Source organism: Oxyura jamaicensis (genome assembly GCF_011077185.1).
Source record: "Oxyura jamaicensis isolate SHBP4307 breed ruddy duck chromosome 20 unlocalized genomic scaffold, BPBGC_Ojam_1.0 oxy20_random_OJ106589, whole genome shotgun sequence".
Classification (NCBI taxonomy): Eukaryota; Metazoa; Chordata; class Aves; order Anseriformes; family Anatidae; genus Oxyura; species Oxyura jamaicensis.
Genome location: NW_023304562.1, coordinates 11621 through 37514, shown reverse-complemented (window position 1 = coordinate 37514; position 25894 = coordinate 11621). Strand labels below are relative to the sequence as shown.

Here is a 25894-nt window from a genome sequence, read left to right as displayed (position 1 = left end):
TCGCCGGGCACAGAGAGCCGGAGAGCAGGCAGAGGAGGAAACAAATCTTTATTGCATTAATACAAAAGACAGCCATTGGGGAGGAACAGGGAGTCAGGCTGTGTACCGGCAACAGCAGCTCTCAGGGTGCTGCCACCAGGTAGTGCCTCGAGCCCTTTCCCCTAAAATCAGGCTCCAGCTGGGGGATGCCGAGTGTCACCTCGGTGCCTCCCAGCAAGCCGGCCCCAGCCATGTGGCTCTGGTTGTCCAGCACGAGCTGCCCGCACCCCGCAGAACTCACCGGAGCCATCGGTGGGGCAGCTCATGGCAGCGTCTCAGGTCTGGAGCCCTGGCAGCAGGGGCAGCAGCAGCACAGGGCTTGGTGCGCAAACGCAGAGACAGGCTCGAGATCGCTCAGCTGGGCCTCGTGGGTGGCAGACCCGTGGGGCAGAGCAGGGTGCCTCCTGAAGGTGCCGGGCCAGGTCAGAGGAATGATGACAGAGGTCTCCAGGGATGGTGTGTCCGGCTTGGAGCACCCCAGTAACCTCAGCTCCTCGGTGCTTGTGTCAAGGGACAGGCTGGCATCCAGGGGGGCTTTTATTTCTGAGATCTCCCATCGGGGTCCTGGAGGCTTCCCAGGGGTTGGCAAGTCACTCAGGTGCTCAGTGCTCTTCGAAAGCAGGCTCTCCAGCAGCTTGGGGTGCTTTTCTTTCTTGCATGGTGTGGAAGTGTTGCGTGATGCCACATCCATCAGGCAGCCGGCTTGGCTGGGCAGCCCAGAGAGGTCAGAGGCAGCGTGGCCATAGGGAGTCTTGCAGAAGCAGACGAGGCTGATGTCGGAGCTGCCCTGGGTCAGGCTCTGCAGCTCGGCCTTCACGCAGCTGCCCAGCACCTCTGGCTGCTTCAGGACGCACAGAGAGCTGCCTTTTGTCACGCTCTCTAAGTCCACCAGAAGCTCCCAGGTGCTTGGTCTCGAGACACTACCGGAGTCCGTGTAGTAACTGCAGACGGGAGAAGAGTGGGTAAGCCCAGGGGCTGCCGCCACAAACCCATTTTCCAGGATTTCCTTTACGGTCAGGATGCTGGTGCTGCGCCTCTTGGTGGACAGCATGGTGCGGCGTCCTGCTGCTGCCGGGTGTCCCTGTTAGGATGAAGCATTCACGTTTGCTAGAGAGTTGCAGGAGAGCCGTGGGGCTGCGTCTCTGCTGCCACTGCCAAACCCATCCCCTGGTCCCAGCGAGGAGCTGTGGTGGGTTGGGGCAGGCAGGCACCCGGCCTGTCCTTACCTCGTAGTGTGACACCACCGCACCACGGCCTATTTATAGGGTCCGTAACCACATCGGCCATGGGGGAGCAGCTCACCCCGGCCCTACGTCCTCCTCACCAGGCTGGGGTTGGGGGGGCGCACCCCCAGGGCTGCCTTTTGGCAGCTTCACCCTGCATGGTGCCGCTCTTTGCTTCATTTTCATGGGTGTAGGGGCCTCGGTAAGCCTCCCCCTGCGCTGGAGGTGCAGGGCTGGGGGGCGAAGGGCACTTCATGGGGTCAGGGCAGCGCTGAGCCCCCGGCAGGGCGCAGCTCACTGCGTGACCGTGCCACCCCTGGGGGGGTCGGGGGCGGTCAGAAGTCACCCTCTGCACCAACCGCTTTAAGAACTGAGGCAGAAAGCGCCTAAGTTTCCCTTAAAGAGGCCAGCCTAGAGAGGAAACTTGCTCTGAGCGGCTCAAGCCCTCCGCCCTTAAACATTTCGAGCAACCCGCCGCAGGGAGAACGCCCGGGAAATACAAAGCGCCACTTGCCTTGAGCACAGCCTCCCTCGATCCGCGCCTCCCGCCCTTGCTTCTAACGATTTTATACCCCTGCTAATTAATTAATTAACGGGCCGGGCTCCCCCCGGTTGGTGCCGTTTGGTTTCTGCCCGCCCGGGGGCGCGGACACGCGTGGGGGGAGCGGTGCGGGCGGGCGCCCTCCCGCGCGCGCCTCTTTGTGAGGCGGCGGCGCGCAGGCGCGGCCCGGCCCCGCGCGGGGGGGGGCCGCGGTTGGCGCGAGATAGGAAAAAAAAAAGGGGGGGAAAAGGGGAAAAAAAAGTAAAAGCGAGAGCCGCCGGGCCCGGCCCGACCCCGCCATGGCGCGTCGCAGCCGCGGGTGAGTGGTGCCCCCCGCCACGTCCCGGTCCTTCCCCCCCCCCCCCCCCCGCCGTGTCCCCGTGGGGGCCGCCTTCCCGCCGGGCTCGGGGAGCGGCCTGCTGCTGGCACGGGCGGGCGGATGGACGGGCGGCCGGACCCGCCGGCGGCCGGAGGGACGGGACCCCCTCCTGCCCGCCCGGGGTCTCTCGGCGGCGTGCCGTGGGTCTATGGGGGGGAATGGGGGGCGGGGGGGAGATGGGTGAGGGGGAATTGGGGGGGATGAGGGGGGATGAGGGGGAAATAAGGGGTAAGTGTGGGGTAAATGGGGGGAATGTGAGGTAAATGGGTGAATATAGGGTAAATGGGGGGTAAACGGGGGTTCTGGGCCTGGGTTTTGCCCTCCCGTTGGCAGCACGGTGACAGCAGCTGCCTGCTGCTACCTCCCCCCCCCTCCGAGGGGGGAGCAGGGCCAGCCCCTGGGCACGGCCCTCACACAGGGACAGGGGCTGGGAGAAGCCCCCCAACTCCTCAGAGGGTGGCAAAGTGCGTGCTGGGGTCTGCAGGGTCCCCTCTGCCACCTGGGGAAGGCCTGAAGTGACAGGGCTCGGCTCAGGGGGAAGAGGGGGTCTGGAGGGGGGTCTGGGGCTCTGCACGCCGCGGCCGTTCTCTCAGCAGCGCCCTGTTTGTTTTGGCAGCGAGGACCAAGATGAGCTGCACTGCCAGGACACCGACTCGGACGTGCCGGAGCAGCGGGACGGCAGGTGCAAAGTCAAGTGGACGCAAGAGGAGGTGAGTGAGAGCCTGGCGCTTGCCAAGGGCAGGTGTTTGGGGCAGGCTCCTGCAGCTGTCCTCCATCCCAGTCCTTGCCCGCTGGCTGCAGCCCCAGCTCACGTTGTCTCGCTGCTGGAGAAGGCTGTGTGCCTGAGGTCTTAGTGAGAAGAAGCTCAGGTAAGTTTGAAGTACGGCCTGGAGAGCAAGGGCTCTCACTGCTTCCACACCTCAGCCCTGAGCGAGGCATCTGCTGCCTGTAGCTCTCTAGTGGGGCCCTGGAGGATGGCCGAGGTCTTCAGTGAGCTGACTCACACAGTGGACATGCCCTCCCTTTTCTGCAGCTAAAGCAGGGAGTGTTGAGACTGTTAGGGTCGTGGCTTAGTTCTTCTGGCTGAAAGCCTGAAACTGTTTGGGGTGTTTTCTGCACTCCTCCCAGTTCCTCCATAATCCTTGTGTTTTGTGTGAAAACTACAAAATGTTCTAACTCCCTCGGAGGCTGAACATGTGTGAGAGTGGTCTTTGTGCAGAGATCAAAGCCTTAGGCTCCTGTTGGACAGGGAATTATTTCTTACCTTTGCCCAGCCAGAACACACAGGGAAGGAGGCCTGTAGCAGGCTTTGTGTGAGTGGTAAGAGTAGGCAAACCTGGGCTGTGACAGGGTGTACGAGAGAGATGCAGAGACTCTCAGCGCAGGAAAGCAGTAGGCTGTCTGGCCAGTGGTGATGCACTTCCAACGGTTGGTTTTCTTGGCCAGGCAAAAGCAGTGTCTGAGTTGGGAGATGGGCTGCCTGGTCAGGGACATACCGGGGCTGGATAAGTCCTGGCCATGTAGTTTGAACCAAACTGCCCTGGGATGGAGATGAGGTGGGCCTGGGTGTGACCACAACGACTGAGCTCATGTTTTGTGCTCAGCTCTTGTTGTGCACACCCTAGTTCACAGCCCTGACCCAAACAGCTGGGCTCCATGCACCAAGGTGCTGTGAAAGGACAGTGAGAGCCACGTTCCTTCCCGTAATGCAGACATACACACCTTGACAGTTAAAAATACCTAGATTGTTCTCGTGATGCCGTCAGCCCAGGAGTGCCTGTGGCATGTTTTGCCTCAGTGTATGTGAAAGTGGATGTCTTTGTTCTTTGCAGGATGAGCAGCTGAAGATGTTAGTAAGACATTATGGGCAGAATGACTGGAAGTTCCTGGCCAGTCACTTTCCTGTAAGTGACCCCTTGCCTGGTTGGGAATTGTAGTGTTTGCATGTTGTTTCTTATGCTCAGGGTGCTGGTTCTCTGTGTGCAATGCCTTTTGCAGTGGGACTCTGTTCTGTGGCTGCTACTGTCAAAGAAATCGGTGCTCCTTCAGGGCAGGGAGACGCTTCTTGCTTAGAGGACTTTCAAGGGCAAGTGTGTTGGAGCTGGGACAAGAAACTGAGGTTCCTGTCCCTGTCTTCCATGCCCAGTGCCCTAGTCATAGTATGCGTTCTCTGTGCATCTGCAGGTTTTCCAGGGGCAGGCTGTGTGTGTGGGGAATGCTGTTACAGGGCCTTTTGGAGCCTCCAGCCTGATGTGTGGCTACTCTGATTCCTTTCCCCAGAACCGCAGCGACCAGCAGTGCCAGTACCGGTGGCTGAGGGTGTTGAATCCAGACTTGGTTAAGGGCCCTTGGACCAAAGAGGAGGACCAAAAGGTAAGTCCAGGAAGGACAGGGGCTGAGCTGTGACCCTCTGTGGAGAGGGCGAAGGTGTCAGACCTGCAAGTCTTCCTTGAAAACAGTGGGTGGTTCTTCCCAGTGGTGGTGCCCACAAGAGCAGTACTCAGAGCTGTTCTGAGCAGCCTAACGTGGCTGTGGTGATGAGCAGAAGCAGCTCTAGGCCTCTTCAGCTAAATCATAGAATGGCTTGGGTTGGAAGGGACCTTAAAGATCATCTAACTCCAACCCCCTGCCATGGGCAGGGACGCCACCCACTACATCAGGTTGGCCAAGGCCCCATCCAGCCTGGCCTTGAACACCTCAGGGATGGGGCACCCACAGCTTCTCTGGGCAGCCTGTGCCAGGGCCTCACCACCTTCTGAGCAAAGAATCTCCTAAACATTCTCTCCGTTTCACACTGTGCTGCTGTAGTAGGCTGGCAAGGCAGCAGAAAAGGGAATTAATTCATCCATCTGCAGATAGATTTCTGCCTGACCTGGCCACGTTGGACCTGAGGGAAAATAAAACTGGCTTTTTGTGTGCCACAGCAGACAGCCTGAGGTGGATCTCTGATACTGGCCAGGTGAATTGAGACTTCTGAGAGTGTTCCTCTCTGCTGATTCGGGAGTGAACCGAGAGTGGCTAGCCTAGACACACATCATCTTTATGTGCCTAAGAAAATTGGAAAATGATTCCTAGTCATGTGCTTTCTGATGCAAGATTTCCTAGTTTACCAGTTTTTCTGTAACGCTTCTGCTCTCCCGTTTCTTTCCATTTTGCTCCTGCTCCAGGCTGCTGTGGTCCCTTCTACAGCCCAGGCTTCCTATCCACGTGTTACATCAAACGCTTCTTGAGGAAGCTTATCACGATGCCCTCCCACCTTCTGACAGCAGAGCAGCTGCTGCCTGCTCTCCCCTTGCCCTGTCATGTCCCAACTGCCACGCCACTTATTCTTGATGCCCCCTACCATCGTGGCAAGGCTGGGCTCCAGCTTTCTCCTGGTCAACCTGAAAGCCTAGAGCTTTTCTCTGCAGCCTCTCCAGCTCCTTGGATCGTGCCGCATCTCGGTACCTTTGGCCTGTTTGTCTGCCCCTGACAGTCAGTCTGCAGCAGGGTTGTTAGTTATGAACCCTGGGGGTACGATCCATGAGCCATCTGCTACCAGCACCTTTCAGCTAAGCTCAGCTGGGCAGGGTGAAAATGCCCCTTTAGAGCCACCTGGCCTCCTCTGTAAGGTTTTGGCAGGCTCAGCGTTGCAGGCAGCAGGTTGTGCTGTAGCGATTTGCCCCGACTGTTGCGTTGGATGTATTTCAGGGCAACCAGAACAGATTCCCCTCCCAGAAACATTTGCAGTGAAGCTCAGGCAGAAGTGGCAAAGCCCTAGGTGAAGGGGAGGTAGCAAAGTGGATGGTTTTTAAGTGAATATTGCCCATTTCTGCTTTGGAACTCACACTATGCATCCTGATGTTAGCAGAGCATGTAGCTGTGGGCCCTGGCATGTTCTGAGGGCGGCACCCTCTGTTACTGGGGGGCTGTGCCACGCTGTCCCTGCAGGCAGAGCAGTGCAGAGCTGATGGGGACTGCCTCCACGCAGCCAAGGTGTCGGGAGGAGGGAGGGCAGAGGAGCCTTGGAGCATGTGTGTGGGACTTGACGCTTGCTCTGCACCCACTGCATCTGCCCATCTCCATCCCAGTTCTCTGTGAGCTGTCACCTGCCTTCATAGGTAGCGTGTGGCAACGGGGCTGCATGAAAACAGCTTCCTTCAGAAACACGGCTAGATTTTGCTCACAGAAGTGTTCACCTGACTGTCAGTGTCCCTCCAGCTTTTTTCCTAAGGGGTCGTCCTCTGTCTGCCCTTACCTGGTCCTCATACAGGTGGAAAGCAAAGCCTGAGGATGACTGTATTGACCCTCCCCTCCTTTGTTCCATTCCCTTATTTCCCTCCCGCTCTTTTCAAAGGTAATTGAACTGGTTAAAAAATATGGCACCAAACAGTGGACTCTGATAGCCAAGCACCTGAAAGGGCGGTTAGGGAAGCAGTGCCGGGAACGCTGGCACAACCACCTGAACCCTGAGGTGAAGAAGTCCTCATGGACAGAGGAGGAGGATCGCATCATCTTTGAGGCCCACAAGGTCCTGGGGAATCGCTGGGCTGAGATTGCCAAGCTGCTGCCTGGGAGGTAGGACGTCTTTGCTCGCTGGTACCTTCACAGCTGGGTGGCCGGTGGAGATCCGTGTGCTGGGCTCACCAGCTGGGGCTGGGGAGCTCGTAGGAGCTCTTAGCTGTGCTTTAAAGCTGTGCTGAACGGTGGTTTGTTTTCTTCTGCTTGCTTTGCAGGACCGACAATGCTGTGAAGAATCACTGGAACTCTACCATCAAGCGGAAGGTGGACACGGGAGGCTTCCTCAACGAAACGAAGGAGTCCAAGCCTCTGTACTTGCTTGTAGAGGTGGACGACAAGGAGAGCCAAAGCGGATCGAGAGCTGGGAGCCAGGTACTACACCAGCACGTGGGCACTCGGGTCTGTCCTCAGCTCTGCTGATGTGCATCAGAGCTGTTCAGCCACCCTTCTGCTGCCTCTAAAGCTGCCTTCCCCACAGCCTGGTGTCTGTGTAGAGTCTGTGCCTTCCCCCAGCCTTCTCCAAGACACTGACTCTTGACAGATCTCCCCCTCTGGGAGCTAGAGGTATAATGTGTGCCCGAATGTGTTATCCAAGTTGAGGACAGCAGTCTGCTAGTGCTGTCGTTATCTTGCCACCCCCAGCGTCAAGGCTGTTGGAGAGTCTGAAGATTTTTTTTTGGCTCCGTTGTGCTGTTGCTAGTGGGAGAGGCTGCTCCAGACAGTGCGGCGAGGGGGGCGTGGAGAAGAGGTGTTGTGTTCCCTTCCTCTAAAGCAGAAAGCAGGGATTACACATAATTATTTGTGTGAAGAAAGCATGCAGTTTTTAAAGGTGGGCTCTCAGGAAGCAGGAAATGCAGAATTACTGCTACCTGCTCAGCCTTCATTTGACTTCCCCCTGAGATACTTTTGAGAGAAATATTCAGTTAAACAGTTCCGTGCTCATTAAGTTGGATAGAGTCCTGTGTCAGGTGGTGTATGGGACAGAGCAGTGAGGGAGAACAGATGTGAGACAAGCCAAATGGCTGGTATGAAGGCAGGAGGTGAACGGGTCCCAGGATCTGTGCTCTCGTCCCCAGGACTTGACCTTGTTTGTTCGCTTTCTGCTAACGGCTGGGCTTTGTTTCTTGTTTGTGAGAAGAGCGTCCTGCCGAACTGGCCTGTCGATGTCTCTGAAATAAAAGAAGAGGACGTCAGTGACGAGGAGGTGACGGGCTTGCAAGAGCTGCCCTCAGAGCTGCCGGCTGCTGACCTGGCAGAGCACAACGGCGAGGGGACCCCAGATGACATGGTGCCTGAGGAGGACCCGGCATGTGTCCCGTCACCGTACAAGTGGGTTGTCGAAGCTACCAACTACCTGTGCCCGACATCTGTGCCAGCTTTCAGTGAAGCTCTGGACATGATTGAATCTGTAAGTAACACACCCTTGCTCCTCTGGCTAATGGAGGGTGGCCGTGATAGGGCCTGATTTCCACAACGTTCCTGTTGATGAACTTACTGTGTCCCCTTGCTCATCGCCATGGGCGTCCTGAGCAGGGCTGGGTGGATTCCTTTAGGCTCGCCTTCAGCTTGATGGCAGCACAATGCTCTGGTGATGTATAAAGGGGCGATGTCTCTGCCGCCGGGTTTATGAGATGATTATCAATGAAAGATTCACTTTGCAGGTGTAAAGGAGATCAAAGACTGTGCCCAGGGCTTAATGGCCCATTTGTGGGTCCTCAGAGGCCTGCCTGTACGGCAGTCTGGGTATTGGGGGGGCTGAGCTGTGAAGGGGTCTGGCTATTTTTAATCTGGTTCCAGCAATGTGCTTTACAGCAGGGCCCTGTCTCCACGGTACTGCTGCGACCAAGCCTGTAGTTTGGTGACAGTTGTGTCATTCAGCCCCTGTCCCTAGCCACTTCTGGTTTGTCCCCTGTGTGCAGATGCAGCTGGAAGTGCAGCTGTGCTGTGAACTGAGCTGAGAAACCAACCTAGCGTAAATAGAAAAAACTGCCCTGTGCAAACAACAACTTTCAGCTGGATCAGTTCCCTGCCCTGGTTCTCAGCTGTGCTGACGGCAGAGGGGAGGAGGGCTTGAGCTCTTCTCTAGCCAGGCTCCTTGCAAAAGCTGCTGGAGTCTCACACACCTGCTTATTTCACCTCCTGGTTGATCTCTGCATCTGCAGCACTCAGCTGCTCAGTCCTTCCTCCCCGGGTGGTTGCTGAGGACTTCCTTTGTGTGCAGGACCCAGACGGGTGGTGTGACCTGACCCAGTTTGACCTGCCCGAGGAGCCCTCCGCTGGCAGCAGCAGCAGCAGCAACAGCCCAGTGAGGCAGACGCCCAGCAAGCCGACGCCGTCCCTGCCCAACGTGACCGAGTACCGCCTGGACGGCCACACCATCTCTGACCTGAGCAAGAGCAGCAAGGGGGAGCTCATCCCCATCTCCCCGCATGCAGAGGTGAGCTTTGGCACGCCGCCCTCTGTGCTGAAGAGGCAGAAGAAGAGGAAGATCTCCCTCTCCCCCGTCACGGAGAACGCCCCCAGCACCAGCCTCTCCTTCCTCGACTCCTGCAACAGCATGACGCCCAAGAGCACCCCTGTCAAGACGCTGCCCTTCTCTCCATCTCAGGTATGGAGCAGCGGCACAGGCCAGCCCGTGCTCCTCTGCGTGGGCTTGTTTGTGACCCAGTAAGCATGTCAGTACTTCATCTGCTTGCCTCAGTGCTATGTGTTCCCATCAGCTCTGCCAGCTTTGTGTTTCTCCTCCCTGGGCCAAGGCAGTGCCAGTGCACGGGGCGTGTGCCTTTCTGGTAAAGCAAGGTGCAGAGCTGGCTTCTTGCACTGCTTGTCTTCAGCGCTGCCCTTTCCCTGCGTTGGCCTCAGCAGGAGCACTTGCAGCACAGGGCAAGCCCTGCTGGCCTGAGCGATGGACAGGGCCACTAGGAGGAGGGAGCAGCACTGTGCAGATCCACACCTGCCTGCTGCAGGGGAGAGCGTGGTGCTTCTGTCTCTGGGCTGCTCTGTGCACGGCATTACTGCCCTGGCAGGGGGGTGGCAGTGTGGCAACAGTGCAGGTGGCTGTCCTGGGGTAGTTCCAGTTAAATCATCCACCTGGGCTGGGCAGCACATGCTGGTGCACGTATTTGAGTTGCTGTGCTTGGGAAAATGCTGCTGGGCCTCATCTTTGTTGCAAAACAAACATTTTCCATTGTACCATCATTCTTACAATGTCTGCACATGTGCGTGCATCCCAAAAAACGCCTTGCTGGAGCACTGCGGTGTACAGACACCCTGACTTCGATGTTGCTGTGATGGAGTTCTGCCTGTAAAACAGGATAAGTCACCCAGCACAGCTCCCACAGCTGCTGTCATTCAGAACCCATCTCCCTGTGCCACTCGCTGCCTAAGCCTTCCACGCCTTTGTATTTCTGCAGTTTCTGCAGCCCTCGGTGGCACATGGGAGAGCACCACAGGCCACTGACACCCAAGTTCAGGTGGACCTTGAATGCAGGGCCAGTAAGAACAGGGAAATCAGAGTAGGGCCTGAAATGTGCAGTTCTGCAGAGTGAGAAGCTGAGAGCCTGGGATCCATCTGAGAAGACAAACTGCATCTCCTGTCTCTCAGACTGAGCTCCAGCCATCAGTGAACGTAACACAAACAGCTCTTCTTGCAATAGGTTTTTGGGTACAAACCTCACTCGTTGTGGGAGGAAAGCTGTCATGAAATAAAATCCCAGCAGAGATGAGGCAGTCAGTGGTTTTCTTGCAGTTTAGGTTGAGGACAGCTCAGTACAAAACCTGTCAACTTTTATGCGGCCGACAGACTGTTGTGTTACTTGGACTGACCTTGTGTTTGCTGACCTGAGCTCAGACCAGAATTTTGGTGTGCAGGCAGCACCCTTCCTTCTCCACTTTTCTTGGCATTGTCTTGTCTCTTGGCATTCCAGAAGCAGAGCCTTCCCTCCACCTTGTAGCTGCACAGAGTTCTATCTGCTTTTCCCTCTTGGGAACTGAGTAAACTTTATAGGTGTGAGGGACCTTCTGGCCACTTCATGCATGTGCCCACGTACAGGACGGTTCCACAGTAAGTCCCAGCTCATACAAGGGTCATCCTGGAACAGATCTGCTGGTGCCACTCGGTATGGGAGGGTTGTCCCTATATCAGGCGTCCCACTTTAAGTAAAGATAATGACTAGTCATTTCGTGTTAGGAAGTTTGAGACTGACTGCGTGACTTATTCTTTCCCGTGCTGTGCAGTTCCTAAATTTTTGGACCAAACAGGATACACTAGAACTGGAGAACCCATCTCTGACCTCCACGCCTGTGTGCAGTCAGAAGGTGATTGTCACCACCCCGCTGCACAGGGACAAGACCCCTCTGCTCCAGAAAAACTCAGCGTAAGTCCTTTCTTTCACCTTAGCCATTCCCTGATACCTGAGCATTGTCCTTTCTCACACGAGTTTGATCCAAATCAAGCATACCTACCCAGTACTTGTAGTGGCACCACCGGGAGAGTGGCAGGGCGGTCTGGGGATTTCCTTAAATCAGTGTTGTACCAGCCAGGTGAGGGAGGGTGGCCTGCACAGCAAGTGTTCTTTGTCTCTACACATCACTACACTGCTGTGTGGAGATGCTGGCTGTGGTTCCAAACCTGGCATGACCCAGAGCAGCTCCCACCTCCCGGTGGTACGACCTGGCTGCTGGAAGTGTGTGCGCCCCAGGGGCTTCCACTGGTCCAGCTGTGATGGTCACAAAGCCCTGGCTGCCCCTGAGGAGCTCCACCAGCAGAAGCACTGCTGAATAGCACTGGACTGCAGGGCTCTGCGATGCCTGTGTCACAGGTGTTGTACTGCTTTCTGGCAAGGGTGCTGGAGCAGCATAGCTGGTATTTCTGAAGGACATTTTCCCTACGAAAGGCTCCTTGGTGCCTGTTTGCCCTGCTTGTGCCCCAGGAATGCTCCAGCCAGGCAGACGGTTTCTGCTGTCACTGTGTGAGACTGCAGGTGGCTTCTGTAATAAGAGGGTTTGGAAGGATGGGCTTTACTTAGTGGTTTATACCATGTTAATCCTTTTTTTCCCCTACTTTCCACTGCCAGGTTTGTCACACCAGATCAGAAGTATGTGGTGGACAACACTCCGCACACCCCCACGCCTTTCAAAAACGCCCTGGAGAAATACGGACCAATAAGGCCTCTGGTACGTAACAGCCAGGGCTGCAGCTCGCTGCTGGCGGTGCTTTGCTCCCAGGACACGCGGTGAACACAAAAGGGATGTGGGGTAGGTTGCAGCCGAGCTGTGAGCCAGCTGTCATCCGTGCAGGAACGGTGCGGTCTGTTAGTGCCAGGCTGAGGTGAGAGGGATGAAGGAGACCTTGTCAGAGTGAAAATGGCGTGGTAGGTAGCGGCGGGACTTCTAGCTCCTCTGCAAAGCTGCCAAAAGAGCAAAAACTGCCCTCGAGTTAGGCTGCAGTGGTTGGCTGCTGATGACCTTGAGGAAGAGCAAGGAAATGGTGTCTCTGGGTCTCTGACATGGACTTAAAACAGGTGCCGGAGGCTGGCAGAGCTGCAGTACACCACGCCTTCGGTGCACGCTGGTCTCTTGGTGGCATATTTGGGATTTAGCTGGTCAGACATTCTCCCATGTATGGAGATCCTGTAAATCTGTTAGGCTAACAGAAATCTCGTCATGTCTTTTCCTGCTGGGAAGTAAATACTTTGTAATGTTTGTCTTCCCACTGGGAGCTCCTGTGGGCTGCTCTGACCCTATTATCTGTCGAGGGAATACTAGGAGGTCAGTGTACAGATTTTTGACTGTCCTACGCTCTGTCTACCTGCCTCCTCACGCCAGCCCCAGACTCCTCACCTGGAAGAAGACTTGAAAGAAGTTCTCCGAAGTGAGGCTGGCATTGAACTTATCATAGAGGACGACGTGAAGCCCGAGAAACAAAAGAGAAAACAAGGGGTGAGCTGGTTTAACATCCAGTATCTGCTTTTGGGCTGTCCTGTGCTGTTGAGGGGTGTCTTTGCTGGTTGAGTTCATCCTACTATTGATGCCAAAAAGCTTTTCAGCATGTAGCTGCTACCTTTTAGTCAGTGAGACTGCTCATCTGCCTGAGGTTAAGACCTGCTTAAAATACTGCCAGCTGTGGCCTGGTCTCTGCAGAACTCACGTCTGTGCTAGGAGATGTTGTCTCCTAACGTACAGGAGAGACTCGTGAAGCGTTTGTGGCAAATTGGGCTCCCCAGAGCCTGAGGACTGGTGCACAGAGTCTCTTGGCTCAGTTGCCAAAGGTGTTGTGGCCTTCCCTTCCTGCAGGAAGGGGCTTTCTCTTCTAAATCAGTGGCTCTTGGTGCCAGCGAGGAGAGCACTAGAAGCTGCTGTGCCCTGTGGTGGGGAAGGATGCAATACATCTTCCTGAGGTGCTGGTACAACGCAGACGCGGGGTGACGTGGGCTTGCTGTGCACCAGCCCTTAGGAGGGGAGGTCACCGAGTTGATTGATGCTGACACTTGTGTTTCTGTGTCCCACAGCTGCGCAGGAGTCCCATCAAGAAGGTCCGGAAGTCGCTGGCCCTGGATATTGTGGATGAAGATATGACACAGAACGTGCCTGCCCTCCCCAAGAATATCTGTTTCAAAAGAACCCAGGTGAGGAGTGCTGTGAGCAGAGCAGGGAGAGGTCTGGCTGAAATGGGGCTGAGAGGTGAACTTGGCTGCTGAGCTGTTCTAGCAGGGGATCTCTGGATAGGGATCTGGGCTGGCCGCATCTGTAATCCTTGTTCAGGATCCTCCATGAGCTTTCTGGAGAGCTGTGGGTGGAGAGTGCCTGCCTGAGGGGTTAGGATGGGTTTTTAGAAGGAACTGTTTAGAAAGCAGCAAGATGGTCTTGGTACCAACACTGCACTATTTCTCCTCCTTGCTTGGCTGCCTGCAGAACCTGCTGCTCTGCTTCTTGCTGTTTTCAAGCTCTGCGTGTAGGTGAGGAAGCAAGAGGCTTTTATAAATTTGTGTTCTCCAATACCAAAGCACAAGCATTTCACCGACATGCCACGTGCCCAGAACTCTATATTGTGGCCCTCTCCATTTTCATCCCACCACATACGTTTGTTTGTCCTCAAGGGTCTGGTTTAGTGAGCTGATCCTGCAGACCCGTATCAGAAGGGGAAGATAATCACTCGCTCTTGGCCACTTTGGCTCCCTAAATTGAGTAGCCAAGGGAGTGGATGAACCCTTGATGCAGCACTGTTGCGAGGAAGCAGATTGCTCCTCTTCCGCCAGCAGCTTTTCTGTAGCATCAAGCTGTTACTGAGAGCATTCCCAGGCATCTGTGCTGCCCCGTGTCTCAGTGCTGCTGAAGCAGAGGGCTTGTTCTGCTCTTCCAGCACTTCCCTGGGCTTGGCTGTAGGCTTCTTCCCACCACCACTGATGCTTTTGCTTGCTGACTTTAGTGACCGTGGGACCTGTAGCCCTTGAAAGCAACAGAAAGACATTTTTTTTTCTCCTGACAGTAGCAACTTAACATAGGGGCTACAGGATCCAGAGCCCAGGCATGGTGTGGGACTGTAGGTGAAATGAATCACAGCCTGAAGGAGAAAGACACTAGGTGAATAAAAATCCTGGTGAAAAGCTGTCTGCAGAAGTAGGTGCAAATTCCCTTCTCGTTTGACCACTGCCCCAGCTGCTTTTCTGCCTGTGAGATGGGAGAAGCCTTACATGCTCTCATCCTCAGAGCCCTCAGGCTGCCCTTGCCGAGGCTGGCTGTAGGGGTGAGAGGCACCTTCCTGCCCGGAGAAGATGAAGGCTGTATTTGAGCACTGCCACTTGTTTTTTGCATCATAGCTATTTGTGTTTTTTTTTTTTTTTTTTCTTGCTCTGCAAGCCTGGCATGGTTAGTAAGCTCTCCAGAGAAACCCTGTGCAAAGCAGTGGTGGCTCGGCCACCTGCCTTTGAACATGTGGATGAAGCACGGCGTTTGTTAGCTGGCCTTTTGGCCAGGCACTGTTAGGGCAAACCGACTTCTTTCCTCATACAGTTTTTTCTCCCTTTGCAGCCTGTGAATTTCCTGTCGAGGTCCCTGAACCTTTCCTCCTCGGGCAGGAAGAATGACTGCGGCTTGCTCAACAGAGCCTTCGTGCAAGTGCAGTCAGAGAAAATGTCCTACAGGAAAATGCCAAGCCATTTCAGACCACCGGCACCGGTAAGCCCTGCAGCCACTCCTGCCCGTCAGCAGGTGAGCTGGTGCTGCAGCCCTTGTCCCTCCTCGGGACCAAGCTCAGGAGGAACACCGTGCGCTCTTGCGTGGGCATCTGTACACTGTCAGGTCTCTTTGCACCCAGCTTTGGGGATGCTGAACCGGTAGCGTCACACTACAGCTCCCTCCCCTCTCTGTGCAAGCCTGCCCTTCTGCTGGGGCTCAAAGCCCCATGGCTCAGCAGAACTGTGGCCTACGCAGCATGTCTGGCCCTGGATTTCCTCCTGGGAGCCTGCATCCTGTCCCAGTCCGTCAAGGAATTTAGATGAGTAACCCAGCAGTGAAGTAAACCTTCTTCTTCCCAGTGAGCGCTCCTCAGGTGGACAGCAGCAGCTTAATCTCTTGTTTCTCTGACCACAGCAGCTCTGTGAGGCGCTATGTAAGCGCTAAACACAAAGGTACTTTCTGCCCCTGTGATTTTAGGGTATTCCTAAGTTGTGGCGAAGGCTGTGTGACACAGACAGCGTGGGCTGTGTTTATCCTGCTATTTACCTGAGCAGAGGCATTGCAGAGCTCCAGAGGAGGGTGTTTTCTTGCCCCTCAAGCATACCTTGTAGCCTGTGCTGAGGGGCTGGTGCCCTTATGGGTATGTGACTCTGGGGGGCATAAATGGTTTCTTGTGTTCTCTGTAAATCCCCAGGGTATCAGCTGATGTACTTGCAGACAGAGTGCAGAGGTGCATCCCCACGTTGTTTGGGCAGAGCATGATTTTTGCAGGTGTTTGCCTGGGCCAAGTCATGAGAGCTCTCAGGTAGCTTGGATGAGGGTGGAAGTAGGTGTTTTCCCTGGTGAGGGGTGAAACTGCAGCTGGGGGCTGGTGTGGGGAGGGTTTCAGATCCCGGGAAGGGCTCAGGTGCAGCGTTGTCTTTTCAGAGCGGCCTTGGCTCTGTCTTCAGCTAAATGCAGCATCCATCCCTGGATTAGAGCTGTCTGTTGTGAAAGCTTTCTTCTGACAAATAAGTACTCCTCAGCCAGAGTAATTCCTTCCCCTTCTCAAAGTAAACCCTACTTAAACACTTCCATTTCTCCTGCTGTCCTAGGCAGGGTCGTACTGCCCTGAGTGCTAATAGATCCATATAAATAAAGCTCTGCAAGTGACTTGGGGGTGACAGTAAGGCAGAGTGTGCGGTGACAGAGTACAGGTGTGCCCTGAAATCCCATTGCACATAGACAGCAGAGCTGCCTGTGGTGTTCCTGGGCTCTTGGGATTTATTGCACCACCCTGGTGCTACCAGCAGTGGCAGTTACTTATTATTCCCACTTAGCTGTGGGCTGAACCTAAATCAGCCCCAAAGCCGTGCTGTGGCTGCGTGGGGCGTTACTGTTAGCAAACACTGCACATCAGGCTCTGGTTCTTTGCAGTGCACATGAGGGGATATTTCCAGTTCAGGGCGCTGTATATCTTCTGGCTGCGTTTATCAGAGCATTTGCAGAGGCTAGGAAAGCCAAAGCACCTCATGGGAGCCCTTCTTACACACAGTGACTGAAGCCCACCTGATTTTCAGCTCTTCCTGTGTGGCTGGGAGGCCAGGCAGCGCTGAAGCTCCTGGCACCACTTAATTACTGCTGAGGATGGATGGTCTTTCTGACCGACCTAACCCTTCAAGGTCTGGGGCTGAGCAGCTCCTGTAGGAACTGAGCTAATTGGGAATAAACCCCAAAGCTGGTCTTGAATTCCTTTCACCCCTCTGGACTCCACACTGAAGCTTAGTGGGGTTGTGCTTCGGGGTTTTGGTCTCAACTCGAGCAAGGGAAAGCCCTCAAGGGGCCCATGGGTGGTTCTGCCACGGAGCGCTTACCTGGGAAACGGCTGGATGTGGTCCCTGTGCTAGAGGTGTTTATTTTCTGTTGGGTAGCAGGTAGGTAGTTTTATTTATTTTCACACGCTGTTTTAAAACAGGTGTTTGTCCCACTAGGACACAAAGAGCAGGGTGCCCAGCCCCCTCCTCTCCCTTGACTGTGTTCCACACCTGCTTTCTCTTCCCTCCGTAGATGACCAGAGCTTGGAAAGCGGTGGCCTGCGGTGGAACTCGAGACCAACTCTTCATGCAGGAGAAAGCACGCCAATTTCTGGGCATGTTGAAACAAAGTCACACATCAAGGACCTTAATCTTATCATGAAGGATTGTTCTGCTCTTTTTATTTTATTTTTTATTTTTATGAGTGGAGGGGAGGGAACCACAGAGGGGTGAGGAAAATGAAATCCTCTGCAAGGCCGTAGCCTTTAGGGGTGAATTTTTTCCCCTCTGTTCCCAGGTAGATCTGCGTTGTATTAAATTGGGCTAACTGCTGGCTAAAGTGTGGGATGCGAGTTCTGGAATCATTACAGAAAGGCAAACGGGAGGGCTGGAGAGCTGACAGCAAGAGCGCTCTGCAGGACCTGGGCGCTGCAGAAGCAGGAAGCTGCGCTCCACCTTGGAGCCACACGTGCACGGGGTGCTGGACACGGACCTTGTCGGCTGCCTGGATTTCGTGCTGCCTGCTCTGGTGCCTTGGGAATGGCTTTTGTTAAGGTTCCTGCACGCCTCACATCCCACTTCTGTCTTCCTCCAGGGGATGGAGAGGTTCTCCTGTGTGCCGGGACAGGGGAGGTGTTGTGCTCTCCTGGGGGACGTGCTTTGGGGTGACCCGCAGTTGGAGCTGTGTGCTCGCTCCCCGCGGGGCTGCTTTGTGCTGCCGTGCTGCAGGACGGGAGCAGCGGGTGCCTCTTCCCAGGGATGTGCTGCCTCTTGAAATAAACGATGGTGCTAACGACACCCTGCCTGACCCTGTTGTTCAGACTCGCTCCAACTCTGTCTGGGGCCTCACGACGCGCAGAGGGAGGCAGTGCTGTGCCGGGGTGGTGCTGGGTAGCACGCTGTGGACTGCAGCGTTTTGGGGGCTCCTGAGAAGGGAAGGGAGCAGAGAGGGGCAGCTCAGGGCGACTGCAGCCCTCGGGCAGCTGCTGGGTGCTGCTGGCCCAGAGGAGCCCTGCAAACCTCGGCTCCTGGGCGGTGGTACCTGGGTCTGTGCCCCCTGAGGGGGGGGGGGCTGGTCCAGCTGACCAAAATGCTCAAAAATTAGTAAATGGTGGGGCTTAATGCTGGAGGCTGGGCCTGTACGAGACCCGAGGGGCAGTGCTGCTGCTTACATCTCTGCAGGAGGATCTGGAGAGGCTGGACCGATGGGCTGAGGTCAACTGCATGAAGTTCAACAAGGCCAAGTGCCGGGTCCTGCACCTGGGGCACAATAACCCCAAGCAGAGCTACAGGCTGGGAGATGTGTGGTTAGAAAGCTGCCAGGCAGAGAAGGACCTGGGAGTGATGGTTGATAGTCGGCTGAATATGAGCCAGCAGTGTGCTCAGGTGGCCAAGAAGGCCAGCAGCATCCTGGCCTGTATAAGAAACAGTGTGGCCAGCAGGGCCAGGGAGGTGATCGTCCCCCTGTACTCGGCTCTGGTGAGGCCGCACCTCGAGTACTGTGTTCAGTTTTGGGCCCCTCGCTACAAGAAGGACATGGAGGTGCTCGAGCGAGTCCAGAGAAGGGCTATGAAGCTGGTGAAGGGCCTGGAGAACAAGTCCTACGAGGAGCGGCTGAGGGAGCTGGGACTGTTCAGCCTGGAGAAAAGGAGGCTCAGGGGTGACCTTATCGCTCTCTACAGGTACCTCAAGGGAGGCTGTAGCGAGGTGGGGGTTGGTCTGTTCTCCCACGTGCCTGGTGACAGGACGAGGGGGAATGGGCTTAAGTTGCACCAGGGGAGTTTTAGGTTGGATGTTAGGAAGAGCTTCTTTACTGAAAGGGTTGTTAGACACTGGAACGGGCTGCCCAGGGAAGTGGTGGAGTCCCCATCCCTGGAGGTCTTTAAAAGACGTTTAGATGTAGAGCTTAGGGATATGGTTTAGTGGGGACTGTTAGTGTTAGGTCAGAGGTTGGACTTGATGATCTTGAGGTCTCTTCCAACCTAGAAAATTCTGTGATTCTGTTACATGTGATGTTTGAGGTAGGCCGAGGTCAACTGACGAGCAGAAAGGCTCAGGGCTTGTTACAGAGGCAGGAAAGCCAAGATAGCAGAAACACATTTTTGTGTGGGAGCTGTTTCCTGTGGGATTTCTCCCCACGTGGGGGAGAAAGGATGGCTGCTTCTCTCCCCCAGTAGTTTCATCCATTTAGGAATATATTTTGCTACTTTATGGGAAGGTGAAAGAGTGGACAGAGGCTGCAGGGAGCATGGGCTGGAGAACAGCATGCGGAGCACCTGGTGGGGCAGAGCCTCTTCTGTCCTTCCTTCAGGGGCCGGAGCCGTGTGGGTGCAGCCGTTGCAGTGAATTTTCTTTTGATGTAGCCAAGGATGAAACACAGCAATGAGAGCAGCACACAACTGCAGAGGGAAGCTGCTGGAAAGACTGAAGAGCAGCTCGATTCTCAGACTGGCACACGAACAGCTCTGTGAGAGTGCCGGTGGGTCTCTTGTGATGTGCTGTCCTTTGGCAGCCAGCAGCGGCCTCGTGGCAGACGTGCCTTGGGTGGATGGCAGCAGAGCAAGGGTGTCCACGCACCCCCTCCCCTCTTTAGCAGGGGCACTCTCCGTAGTCCCTTTGCAGGCTGGAAAAACAGGGGAGTGCTGTGTACATCTTGTTTTAGGCTGTCGTTGACATTGGAAATACAGAGCCAAAAAATCCTTGCTGACAAACTTGTTAATAAAACCTTGGATCCTGGGAAACAAGGGAGTTTTCGGAGCCCGGCTCATTTTTCATTTCTACAAGCTCTGGGCCAAAGCAAATCCATGAAGTCATTTTTATTTCTGTTTCTCAGTGCTGCAATGTTTGCTTTGGAAATACGGCTGGGACCACTTGTCTGAAAGCCTGGCTGTAGCTGTTTGAATTTTCTTGTTATTTTAAGAGAAATCATCATAAAACCATCCATCCCTGTTTGGCTTGGGGGGTGAGGGGAGAAGCAGCCTTTGGGCATCTCCCAGATATTTTTTTCCTAATTGTCTTGGACACATCCCAAGCTGATTCTTATTTTCTTTCGAGCCCTTGGCACTGTGAATTTGATGGAGATCATCCACAAAACTGCTCTCCGTGAGGACTGCCTTGTCCTGACGAGTGCTGCATGGCCAGAGCTCTGGCACCTCCGAATGGATTTTGGCTTTCCTCTGCAGGAACAGAGGACGCTGCTCTCTGGATTTAGAGGTCTTGCTCATTCCTGTACTGGGTGTATTTTAAAACAATATATAAAAAAAAAAAAATTGCATTTGCTTTCCTGCGCTGATGTGAGCTGAGAGTGGGCGCTGCCAGCCGCCACTGCAGGATGAATCAGTGCACGAACCTGGCGCGTTCATTTCAGAGCTGCCCCTAAATTAAAGGATTATGAGGCTGAGAAGTATTAACTGCTACCCTAACGCTGTAAATCCAAATGGAGCTGGGTGTCCTGCTTTGCAGATGGCTTATTAAGAAAGATCAAGGGATGGAAAATAGAGAGGAAAATGAGTAAAGCTAGCATGGTTAACGAGTAAAGAGACAATTAGCTTTTAATTGGAAAAGGGAGCTCCTTGTGTGGATGTTCCCAAACCGCCTTGGACATCCTTGGACCTGGGGCCACTGCTGAGCAGCTGGGGAAAAAAAGCCAGACTTGCTTTAATTCAGATGCTCCGGTTTATTTCCAGTAAAAAACAGTACAACTCCCCCCTGGCTGCCTGGGCCCACCGGGGCAGCTCTGGGCATGGCGGCTGCGGAGGTGGGAATTCCTCCGTCCCGCGACCCTGGCCACAGCAGCGTCCCCAGGGCTGCTGTCCCTTCGACGTCTGCCACAGTGAGACCACCCTGGGCCACACGACCGTCATTCACAGAGACCTGCAGATTGAATTCAGCTTTAAACGAAAGGCCAGGAAGGCAGTGTCCCGGAGGCGTGGTGCTGGAGGGGATTTCTTCCCTCTGCAGCCCTACTGCCTGGGAGGATGTAAAGACCGCAGGGCGCTGAGGGTTTTTTTTTCCAGCTGTGTATTTGCTTTGGGTTTTGCGTTCCTGACTTGAGGCGGATGCCACCCTTGTTCGAGTCCAGGCACGGAAAAGGGATTGATTGTAGCGGGTGAGAGGGGAATACCAGAGCTGGCGCTCCTGGGGTGACGACAGTGCTCGGACCGCCGCCAGGACATCGCATCCAGCCAGGACAAGCCCTGGAAAAGCCAAGGAGAGCAAAAATATCAGGGTAAGGAGGAAAAAGAGGGCAGTAAGACTTTTAATTGCCAGGGTCTTTTGGGGATTGGCCTGGGTGGTGCCTGGGTGGGCAGCATGGCCCATGGATGCCGGTGTCCACCAAAGGGCTCTGAGGTCCAGGCCTGGTTCCTGCCGGCTGGGGGTGTCGCGGTTTGTCCTGCGCTGATGGTGCAGCGAGCAGCACCTTGGGTAGGGGGGCCTGGCACAACGTGCTGCTTGCAGAGAGCTCATCTCTGCGTGCAGATGAGGAGGGGTGCAAAGGGTCTTTTTTCCTCTTCCAGGTATTACCTGTAACCAAAGGAATTACATTTTATGCAAGTACACAGCAGATGCGGTGCTGACACAGAGCCTGAACTCCGTGCTGATCTCTGCACCCGTGGAGCCTGGGCAGGGCTGAATTACCCTGGCGTTGGAGGGGGAAAAAAGATAAAAAGTCCTATCGATGGCTAAATCTGACTTTCACACCTCCAGTGGCTGCAGGAAGGGCGGCTGTGTTAGACCCCAAATGGGATCTTGCAATGGGAAAAAGCCTGGGGGCAGCAGGGGGGGAGCTGGGCGGGCGGCGGGATTCAGCATCGCACTGCTTCGGCCCCAGGGATCACTCAAAGCAGCGCTGTGCTTCTCCTCCTGCCCTGCTTGGGTTATTTATTGATGTTATTTCCCATGTGCTTTTCTTTTTTTTCCTTTTTTTTTTTTTTTTTGACACTAACCTGTGGGTTTAGAGGCTTAGAAAATTAAAATGACAGCTTTAGGCTGGGAGATCCCTGCTGAGGATCGGCTGAGTAGCTCCTGGATTTTGAGAGAGCTGGAGACCACTCGAGTTAAGGCTGGCTGTAACCGGACAGGAAACGAATTGTGCTTTGCAACAAAGTGCAGTTTCTTTCCCCCTGTCTCTGGACCAAGGAAACCGCAATTTCTCATCTCTGCTAGTTGAGAATAATGCAGAACTTTAAAAATGGTGCAACGTCAGGGAAACGTTCGGTTTTCTGTGGAAACCGAAGGGATCACAGTGAAGAAACGTGTTTTCATTTGGAAAACACTAGAAAAGAGAAACTTGGGGCTATTGGAAGCCCCTGCCATGACAAACCTCAGCACAAGTGCCCGCAGGATGAGCTCCATGCGGCTGCAGAGGTGAGCGCTGCCAGAGAGCCTGGGTGCCATCCGCTGGGCGCTGATGGGCACGCAGCAGATGGGCTTTACATGCATAAATACATATTTTTCTTCATAAGGAGGCTGCTTTAGTGTTGATGGGGGGGGCGCGCCCCCCCCACGGCTGTAAATGTGTTACTTGTGCGTTGGGTGAAGAGGTGGGCAGCACCTCGCTGTCCCAGTGCCTTGTGGCACCGCCACCCGTAATCATGGCAGTGAGCAGAGCCAGCTCTGTGTCTGCTGCTTTCTGGATCTCAAGGGTGAACTCCGTCTTGTAAAGCTGTGTTTTTACCACCCTGCATTTGCAAAGCTGTCACAGCGGGGGCCTGGGGGCACGGGCAGCAGCAGATGGCGCTGGGGGAGTGCCTGTGCCAGGGAGACCCCGGCTGTGGGGTTAGGGTCTGTGGCGCTGGAGAAACGAGGGCTGCTAGCTGTGACTGTGCGGCAGGTAACGGGCACCAAATCGGTGTCAGATCTGCCCGAAAGCACTAGATAAAGGGGTGGGAGGGGGGAGGGAAAAAGTAATAATTTTAGATTCAATTCGGCTGATGCACTCGTCTATTCCCAGCGTTAGTGTAAATCAGGGTTTGAATTAAGCCCAAACAGCCCCAGTTGCTGGCTGAATCTGCCATTTCTCAGGCCCTGCAGAAGCGGACAAACACAAAATCAATATTTCTTCTAACTGTTGCTAAGTTTTCCTTACAGATTAATTTCTGTCTAATAATCCCTGCAGCCGCTGCCCTCCAGAGCCCTCCCGCCCGGGGCCGGATCCTGCCCCACAGCTCCCTCCTGCTCCTGGCTGCCTCCAGCAGACGTGATTCCCAGCCCAGAGGGTGCAGGACCCCTCTCTGCTCCCAGGACTGCAAGAAAACACTCTGCATTAAGCCGAGGGGAGCACAGCACCCTTCCCTGCAAGGAGGAATGCCTTTTTCTCCTTCTTTCTTGATGCCAAGCTTCTTTTCAGGGAAGCCTGGGAGGAGCTGGGGCCAGGCTGTAAGCCACATGTGCCGGTAGCTCTGTGGGTGTGAGATGGTTTCTGCCCCCCGCCAGCGAACAAAGGGGAGAGTGACCTGAATTTCAGAGTTGCTTTGGGCAATGAGGACAGGTATTTGCCTTCCCTTCCGACCAAATGCATCTGATGACTTGGATGGAGAGTCGGATTGACCCAAGGAGCTGAGGAGGTGAAGAAGAGCAGGCTGAGGATGCCGGCTGGTGGATGAGCACTCAGCACTCTGGTGGGACGGCCATTCCTGCTGGAGGAACTCGTGGACCAAGAATAGAAGGAATACTCCAAAATCTGATATGAAGTTGGTTGCTCCCAGCCTGGAGAAGAGGTGTAAATGGCTCTTAGTCACCTGCTAGGGAGGTGCAGCTCAGGATCTCCGCTTTGAGTGCTTTTGTGTGAGATAAGTGTTCTGCTGTAGGTGTCAGGTGGGATGATATTTTCTCCTTGTCCTGGGAATTGATAAGAGAGCCCCTGTTCCACCTCCCAGAACAGCCACCCGGTCTTGCCTCACCGTTGCCCCGAAAGGAGATGCGATACAAAGGAGGCTGCCTTTGCCCTGCTGAGGTCACTTAGACCAGGGGGTCTTTCCCTGGTTAGGACCACACTCCCTTTGCCTATGAAATGCAGATAGACCCATTTATCTTATTTATTTATATATTTCTACCCCTCCCTACAAAGGGTTTGGGGATCCACAAATGCCAAGCATGCTTGTTTATAGCTTGCTAGATTTAGGGTTGTGAGTTTTCTTCCAAAAAATATGTTCTGTTTTCTGCTTTTTATTTCATTTCAAATGTCATCTTTTTTTTCTCTTCTTCTTCCAGGGCCACCCAGGGATTTTATTCACAGAATTGGAATGAGCTGCAAAAGGGATAAAGATCATTCACGGGAGCCTTGAAAGAATTGCCTGAGCTCCATGAAACTGAGATTAGACATAAAACAGGGAGGTGAGGCCCAGACTGCAGCACGAACACCTTACAAATGCCTGGCTGTGAAAGCGAGAGCGCTGCCCCCCCGGGCCTTCTGCGAGCACGGGAGGAAGGGGCTCACGGGGGGAATGGGAGCACAGCCCGGGGCAGGTCAGGAACTGGGGACAGTGGGCTCTGCCACGGCTTATTTCGAAGTCGGTCCATGTCCCCAGGAGGAGGTTGTGAGGAATGCCCTTGCCTTGCCCGAATTACCACTTGGGAGCCTCTGGCACGGCCTCTCCTTGCCCATGGGTCTGGAGGCTGGTGAGAGGCCTGGGGCACCTCCAGAGTGAGCAGTGGTACTGGCAGCAGGGCTGTACCCCTGGGTTGCTTTTGAGGACGTCCTTCTGGGGGTTTTGGGCATAAAATGAAGACTGACCGTGATGGCTGCTGCCCTGTGTGAATGGGAGACCTCGGCAGTGGCTGGGCTTTGTGCTGGTGCTGCTGGTATTTTGGGGTGGGCTGGCTGCATCTGGCTTGCTTCTGGGTCTGAGAACTCTGAGAGCTCTGAGAAGCTTTATTTTTTAAAAAATTCTTATTACTTTTACAGAGTTGCTTGTGAGCAGCCCTGGCAGGGCTCTGGCTTGCCTCCCCCTTTGTGCCTGCACAGCTGTGTGCAGTTATATATGTGATGTGCCCAGGAGCCCGTTGTATATGGGCTGAGGACCTGGGTCTGATGACTGCCAATGCCTGTCCTCTGTCTGGGCTGGAATGGATGGCTCTTGTTTTTCCCATCCCATCAGCTATGTTCCTATAAAGCTCTTTCCTCTGGACTGGCACTGCTGGTATGTGCCCCCTCAAACCCCCGCAGAACCCAGCCCTCCTCCGCTTTGGCATCCAACCCCCTTGCAGGTGGCGATGTCTGCTCATGGCTTGCTCCTGGCCCCAGATGTTTATTGAGGTAATTTCTGCTGTTCCAGCATGGTTCGCCTTGAGCTTAAGCCAAAGAAAAGGTCTTGTTGGAGGGTGCAGGGGTGGCCAGTCCCTGAGGCTCTGGTCACAGTGGGGTGCTGTATCCTATGTCCTCTGCCAAAAGCTCTTCTGTGTTGACGACCTTAGTTAAAAGTCAAGAATTGTGTATGGCAAAGACAAGCAGCTCTGGCTTTGGGTGTCTCAGGCTTGTGCCTCTCAGCATGATGCATGGCAGAAGGCCTCGAGATCTGATTTCTTCCCTGTACTCCTCCTGTCTACCCCCAGGCACCCGGAGGGAGGACGTGGAACTGGAGGCTCAGGGGTGGGTGGGTGCTGCCACGTGCTGCTCTCGGCTCACCTCGAGGTGCTGGGCTGCAAATGTCGGTGGCTTCTGAGATCCTCCCTGGGTCCTTGGTCCCAGATCTGGTGACAGATCTGCTGCTTGTCCCCAGACAATTCGCTCTGGCTTTGTGTTAGAGGCAAGGTGTTTGCACTTGGTGATTATATTAGGAAAGATGCACTTAAGCATAAAATGTGTGTCTTGTTACTTCCGTTGTTTTTTCTGGGTGTGTAGATGACCTGGAGAGGTGTTTTCAAGATAACGTAAGGGGAGAGGGCCCCTCTTTTTGCTTAATTAATCAGTCAATCTGTGTCTCATGGGTGTTTTGGAGTGTTCTGTGGTCGGCTGGAGAACTGCTAGGCCTCTGATCTCTGTTGGCAGAACCAGCTGTAATGAAACATGAAGCTTTCCCCATCT

The 25894-nt window shown here is 54.6% G+C and overlaps 2 protein-coding genes across 3 annotated transcripts; one reads left to right on the top strand and one right to left on the bottom strand.

The window, feature by feature from the left end:
* Positions 1–116: 116 nt before the first annotated feature.
* On the bottom strand, positions 117–1977 carry LOC118158152. The gene is made up of 2 exons (XM_035312761.1): positions 1777–1977; positions 117–1120 (listed from the first exon to the last, which is right to left on the bottom strand). The coding sequence occupies exon 2, from the start codon at positions 1088–1090 to the stop codon at positions 302–304; it is 789 nt and encodes a 262-aa protein (XP_035168652.1). The 5' UTR covers positions 1091–1120; positions 1777–1977; the 3' UTR covers positions 117–301.
* Positions 1978–2063: 86 nt separating this feature from the next.
* On the top strand, positions 2064–17670 carry LOC118158151 (myb-related protein B). 2 transcript variants are annotated; one of them, XM_035312760.1, is made up of 14 exons: positions 2064–2122; positions 2799–2892; positions 4015–4086; positions 4463–4555; positions 6519–6739; positions 6898–7054; positions 7821–8090; positions 8904–9290; positions 10919–11058; positions 11758–11857; positions 12509–12622; positions 13192–13308; positions 14711–14857; positions 16904–17670. In XM_035312760.1, exons 1-14 carry the CDS (start codon positions 2103–2105, stop codon positions 17030–17032), a joined length of 2061 nt encoding a protein of 686 aa, XP_035168651.1. In that variant the 5' UTR covers positions 2064–2102; the 3' UTR covers positions 17033–17670. The 2 variants fall into 2 exon arrangements, with proteins under 2 accessions (XP_035168651.1, XP_035168650.1); XM_035312759.1 differs by lacking the exon at positions 2064–2122 and adding an exon at positions 2192–2322.
* Positions 17671–25894: the final 8224 nt, after the last annotated feature.

Coding starts and splice junctions, on each gene's coding strand:
- LOC118158152 (XM_035312761.1), bottom strand. CDS start 1,090: ATGCTGTCCACCAAGAGGCGCAGCACCAGCATCCTGACCGTAAAGGAA.
- LOC118158151 (XM_035312759.1), top strand. CDS start 2,243: ATGGACGGGCGGCCGGACCCGCCGGCGGCCGGAGGGACGGGACCCCCT. Junction 7,055..7,820: donor GATCGAGAGCTGGGAGCCAG/GTACTACACCAG, acceptor GTTTGTGAGAAG/AGCGTCCTGCCGAACTGGCC. Junction 8,091..8,903: donor CTCTGGACATGATTGAATCT/GTAAGTAACACA, acceptor CTTTGTGTGCAG/GACCCAGACGGGTGGTGTGA.